This window comes from Haliaeetus leucocephalus, unplaced genomic scaffold (assembly GCF_000737465.1).
Source record: "Haliaeetus leucocephalus isolate CR32 unplaced genomic scaffold, Haliaeetus_leucocephalus-4.0 Scaffold225, whole genome shotgun sequence".
Lineage (NCBI taxonomy): Eukaryota > Metazoa > Chordata > Aves > Accipitriformes > Accipitridae > Haliaeetus > Haliaeetus leucocephalus.
In genome coordinates, this window is record NW_010972661.1 from 16289 (window position 1) to 22739 (window position 6451).

At 35.7% G+C, this 6451-nt stretch overlaps 1 protein-coding gene across 1 annotated transcript in view; it reads left to right on the forward strand.

Moving 5' to 3' along the window:
- The window catches only part of HOOK3 (hook microtubule-tethering protein 3), a 76004-nt gene that overhangs the window by 5936 nt on the left and 63617 nt on the right, over positions 1 to 6451 (forward strand). The window contains exon 4 of the mRNA XM_010567063.1: positions 3460 to 3510. Coding sequence (XP_010565365.1) covers positions 3460 to 3510 — 51 coding nt within the window. The remainder of the gene's footprint in view (positions 1 to 3459; positions 3511 to 6451) is intronic.

Here is a 6451-nt window from a genome sequence, read left to right on the forward strand (position 1 = left end):
TGCCTCCCCCCCCCCCCCCCCCCCCCAAGTATCATGTCTTTTTCAACAGTGTCATGTCTTTTCCAACAGTGGTACAGGTGCAGAGCATGGATGTGAAAGGCATTGGGAGGGTAATGTACATCCTTTTTATGGAAAAGGAGGAAGTCAGGTTGCTAATGCAAGCAAATAAGCATCCCATTTGATCATGGGCTGTCTCCAGAGGATGATAGAGTGCTTCATAGTCAACGATTGATACTGGAAATTCTATCTGGTGTGTTCTATCATTACATGATTTATAATGGTCTTTGTTAACTAGTTATACTTAGGTTTTCTCCATGTGCTTAAGAAAAAGAGAAAAAAAAATTCTGAACAACCATCACCTGCTTTGATTTAGAGTTCTGATGTAATTGGTTGTCTTTAACATTTTCTTGTGCTGTTGTTCATTTTCATTCATCTCTGAAGTCTTCCTTTTAAGAACTTATGCTATGACCTGACAAATGTTACTGGAGCTACTGAGTTGCATCTCAAAATAGAAAACATTTGTGGTAGTTTCCCCCAGCATGATAATTCTCTGCTAGTGGCAGTAGAACCATCTAAGTGTATTCACTGCAGACAAGTTTAAAAAAAAAATTAAAAAAGAGAGCCCTCTGAGTAATACTGAAGATCATTGTTAAGTTTAAGCCAGTCTATAAAGAAGCTGCTTTAGCCTTATAATTGTCTGATTGGGTGCTAGATACAAAGATGGTACAGTTAACTCTTGAAAGCAATTTATCCTAGTAATGCTGATTAACAGTGGAATAAAATAGGACCTCAAAGATAAGATTTTTTTTTCAGTTTGTTTGCTGTTTTCTTTTTCATAGAATGCTGCCCTATATGTTAGTTTTGATGACAGATTTTGATCAATATAGATTTTGTTCAAGCATCTCAACTCTAAGCTCTGTGGAATTTATGTGGAGGAAGATGACTCTTTCTGTTTAAGGGATTTTAATTCAAACAATATTTGGAAAGGAAGGGGAAAAGAAGTATTTTGCATGTGGGTACTTTCCATGTTGTTTCTCATTTTTTGGAATTATGTTCAAGTTCAAGGTTCCTCACAATGTTCTCATTGGTAAACTGGAGTTAAATTCTGCAACATGACCTTTGCCTTTCTATGGTGCTTTCTGCAGCAGACTCAGGTAAATTATAAACACGAAGTTTTTAATGAATCAAGTTTGACAATTATATTCCAATCTGTGCAGTATTCTTTTTGGTGATTTGACATGATAATAAAATTATTTACATTTCTTTACATTCTTAAATCTGTTGGAGACTTTGGTTATAATTGTGCATACCATTTGAGAAGTGGTGGTGATTGCTTTTGGGCAGACAGCTAGCAGATAGTTGTAGTTCTTACAGAAACATGATATGTTACGTGTAATATTACAGGAATAGTATGCGTTTGGGAGTAGAAGGTGTAAACCTGAGAGGAAACCAAGTATTATGCTGTTATGGGAGGGACAGTAAGTGTTGTTATATACTTGTGATCATGTAGCATCTCCAGTTCTCATTCTAGGCTGTCAGAATATTTGACGTGTCATTTTTCAAATCCAAGTTAATTTTTGTTTCTTGTATGACTTAAAATTCAGTGATTATGAAGACAATCAGGATGTTCTTATATCGTAATAAGTGGTCAGCTATTGCCGCTTCTTTCCAAAAGAGAGTGGATTAATTGGAATAAAGTAATCAGATCATTATCACTTTGGATTTAATGGCTAAGTCTTTTAGTGTGTCTGTAGCATGTTCCTTTCTTGAGATTTGTCTTAGAAAAGAGACTGGACTTTGCTTTCATCACCTCATTTTGTCTATTGACTGTGTCGAAGTGTTGAGTTTGTCCCTGGTGGATCATGTTTCTTAACTGTTTTCTCTAGTGTTTCCTCAGATCTTTTGGAAGATAGATGGCTTCTGTCAGTGGACAGAATCTCCTAGCTGGGTATTTTTGGAATGTAATGAATAGAAGTTTCTGTGGGCTTTAAAGACAGTTGGAATTTGAGAGTTTTCACTCTCCCTTCATTATAGTTCCACAGTTTGCCTCTGTGGCTACTGTTGTCAGCAGCAGTACTTTGTGAATCCTAATTTAGTCAGGTTCAGTCCTTGCAGAACCCGTTTATAGACTTCATAGAATCATTGAGATTGGAAAAGACACTTCAGATCATCAAGTCCAACCATAAACCTAACACTGCCAAGTCCACCACTAAACCATGTTCCTAAGTGCCACGTCTACACACCTTTTAAATACCTCCAGCGATGGTGACTCTACCACTTCCCTGGGCAGCCTGTTCCAGTGCTTGACAACCCTTTCGGTGAAGAAATTTTTCCTAATATCCAATCTAAACCTTCCCTGGCACAACGTGAGGATGTTTCCTCTTGTCCTATTGCTTGTTACTTGGGAAAAGAGACTGACACCCACCTCGCTACAACCTCCTTTCAGGCAGTTGTAGAAAGTGATAAGGTCTCCCCTGAACGTCCTTTTCTCCAGGCTAAACAACCCCAGTTCCCTCAGCTGCTCCTCTCTCGCAGGAGACAGTGTGCTGCTACTATTACCTAAATTCCTTGCTTAAATACTTGGACATTAATTAGTGGGAATCTGTAGCAGTTACTTTAAGCAAAGATTTTTTCTAAATATCACGTATGAGATCCATTGGGCGTTTTTATAATTTTTAAATGCACTCTTTATCTTAGAGACTTGATGTAAATGGATTTTTGCCAGAAAGGGAGCAGTACTCAGTGCTGGAGAATTGTGACATAGATTCTGTACAGCAGGAGACACTTAACTGATGCCATTGGTTATGCAAGTGAACAGAAGCTATCTTTGTATGGCAGTGAAGGCATTGCTGAGAAATGTGAAATTTGGCTTGATACTGTAAGACAGACATTCAATTGTAAAGAACTGGGGGAGGGGGTGTGTGAGCAAAAATGAAAGAATTAAGAGGAATAATTCATGAGAAAGTTAATAAATTAAGCTTACATAGGTTGGAAATAAAGGAGGATATTGAGCAGTAGCTGGTTTTGGTTTGCACGAAGAGGTTTATCTCTGCAGAAAGTAGATCACTAAGATACTTTAAGAGAAGGCAGGAGGAAAAGAATGTTTCAACTTCTGGATACAACAATAACGCTAAGATAAACAAGTACTCCAAAAAAGATTCATGTTACAGAGTCTGATCTAAAGCCTATCCAAGACAATGTGATGTTTTTCATAAATTTAAATGGGTTCTGTCAGTTAGTAAGGATTTGTGATTAGGTGTCTGGAAGTCTGATCATAAGGGACTATTGCATAACTTTCATGATTCTAAATTAAACTGCTCAAACAGAAAGTCTCATTGTGCAAATAGATATAATTATATGATTCTTTTGTGTGATTCTTCTGTGATTGCCTACTTTATGATCATTTCTGTAATTTATTCACTGTATTTATTGTATTTCCTTCTTCTTCTTGTCAAATAGGTAAGCAACCTGAAGAAAATTTTAAAAGGAATATTGGATTACAACCATGAGGTAGGAACTGTTTTAAGTTATCTACATTCCTTTTTGTTGCATATTTCAGTAAACCTGTTGAATGTAAATTATGTTCTACTGATTAAGTTCTGACTTTTTCTTGCAAAGTATTTGGCATACAGAGTGTTTCATGACCTTTTCCCAGGTGTTAGCCTTCTCTAAAACTTCTCACATGCTTTATTGAATACTCAGACCTTCCAGAGGAGTATGGTGTGCAAATTCTGTCATACAAACAGTAGATGTCTTTGCTGGCTATGTTCTGATGATGGAATTTAACAGGACCTGTGCTTGATTTTTTTTTTAAAATTTTTTTTTTCCCCCCTCCTCTGATCCAGCTGAAGACTGCCTCTTTCCTTTTTTTCTCTTGAGGAGAGAGAGTAAAGAGCATTTTTAGACTCTCCCCACATAAAACATTTTATTGAAAATTTTAAATCCTGGGATATTGGAGTCTGCCTTTGGCATTCTCTCAGACTATTGAGCAAACTCAGAAATGAACCGCTTCAGAGAAGATACAATACAGTATTTTTTTCTGTGGTGGATCTTCAGCTGAAATATGCTTTTAGTTTCAGTGATGTTTTGAGGCAAATTGATCTGTACAGGCTGCAGCACAAAATCCATAATATGTATGTTCTGTACTTTGCTTGTCTCAAAATATCAGCTTGTCATAAATGCTTCGGAGAGGAAGATATTTGTTAATAAACTTAAGTCTTTAAAACCAAACAGATTTTCAGAAAGAAAAAATTAGACTTATAAGCTCATATTCAATAAATGGTCAGGTATCCATGTTGAAATAAAGTTTGAAAATTGATGTTTAAATAAACTGGTCATAACTCACAATTCTAGAAAGAAACAAATAGGGTTTTGTTATAAACATTTAATATTACTATGACAAAGTGATGCCAGCTTCTTTTTGGCTAGTTGGCATATATGTTCATTAAGTTTCTGGTGTGAAAACTTTACTACTACGCAAGTTTTTAGCTGTTTCAAGCTGGTTAAGTTCTGCAAAGGTAATGCACATTTATAAGTTTGACTGGATTTTGGTTTGGTTTCTGGATTTTTTTCTGCTAAGGCAATGCTCGTGCTGATAAGGGAGATGATCTGGATTCTACTATGAATCCTGGTTGTTTTCCTCAACCTGATTTCCTCTCCTAGCAGTCACCTTCTACAAAAATACAGACGTTGAATGTATATGGATTTTATCTGATGTAGCTAAACGCCCTTGAAAAGTGTATATGCTAATTTTCTTCATCTTCAAGAATTTAAAAATTTGTATTGCATTCAGGAGGACAGTCTTTCAATAGGTATTCTACATTGCTCTCTTTGTCAATATGGCAGAACAAGAAGCCAAAGTTACCTAGTTGTAGCTTACATGCTTTGTTATTCCCCCAGTAATCTTGCTGCAGAACTCTGCTGCTCTGGAATTGAAACTTGCATTCTTTTGTAAAGGTTTTGTTGTTTTTTTTTTAAATGAGGAAAATGCTCTTCTTCATCTCAAGATACTTATTGCAGAGTCTATCCTTTTTCATGTTTCTTTCAGATTTTTTTTTTTTGTTGAACTAAATTGTATCTCATGTTTATTTCAAAATCCTCTGTTTACAACTTCACATCCTTGGTTTCTTCATAGTGCCTGCTGATATGCATCTTCCCTTCAGCTTTCAACAGCAATTACATTATCAGTAACTATGAAGCCGTTGTAGTACTATTAACTTAAATCCGGCATTGCATTTGAAAGAAATTCAGGAACTACAGATCAATATATAAACACATATCATATTTGTATAATTCAAAGAATATTGTGCTTTACTGTATTGTTGCAGTCTATGTACAAAGGTAATATTTTCCATTGTGCTTGATGCACTCTCACTAGAATGACCTAAAGGAAGGCTTTTCCAACAAGAATGAATCTGGGTCCTTTAAAGTATACAGAGATTTTTTAGTAGTGTTGGTGCTCATTCTTTTGAGAAAGCTGTTTAAAAAAACAATACAAAAACCACGATACAAAACAAGAACAAACTCAACCACAACAATTCCACAAAGCCCAACCCTGGCAAACTTTTGAATGGCTTGATTTCCGTGTATTCTTCATATACTTCTGTTAAATGTTTTTTATAAATACCTTTACCTGATTTTCTGTTTTTCTTGAGCATTAACACGAAAAAGGGCATCCAGCAAACAAATGACTGATTCCCTCCATAGTTATTGTTTCTTTATTGCATCCTGCTTAAGAAGTGACAGTTTCTTTTTATCTGCAATTAATGTGTCAGATCTGTTTAATTCCATATTTCATATTCATATTTTCAGCCCCCTGAAAGATCTTTATGAACAGTTTAGCAGAATTGTTTAATTCCTTCTACTGACAATCATTAATATAAATCCTACTTAATTATAAATCAGATTACATTAATTGTAAGTCACATGGGTTCTATTGTTTTGGGTTTTTTTCCTCTTTCTGCATGTGGGCTGTTTAATTATGTATTGTACTACTACCTCAAATTCTCTTTGATGGAACTAGCTTTTTTAGCTCTGAGATTTGCTAAATATCCTTCAGTTTTCTGAAAGTGTGAGGCTGAGTGATCGAGTTTTTTACTGTCTTACATTTGTCATCCATCAGTGCTAGACACACGTATTGTATAAGTGAAATATTTCAATTTCTGGCTTCCTAGTGGTAAGAAAAGTGAGATTTGTGTATAATATTTTATGCTATATAAGGTGTTTTTAGGCACGCAGGGTTATTTTTTTAAATGGAATGCTTTAAAAAAAAATTAGTTATCCATGTGCTGTTGATCACTATGGAAGACTGCCTTTGCTACCTTTCTTATCTCAAGACAAAAATCTTGCTAAGTTTGAAACTAATAGTTTCTTATTAGTTGAATGTATTGGCTTTGTGTGGCAAGGTTTTGGGGGGGGGGGGGGGGGTGAGGGGGGGGGTTTCTTTGTGGAG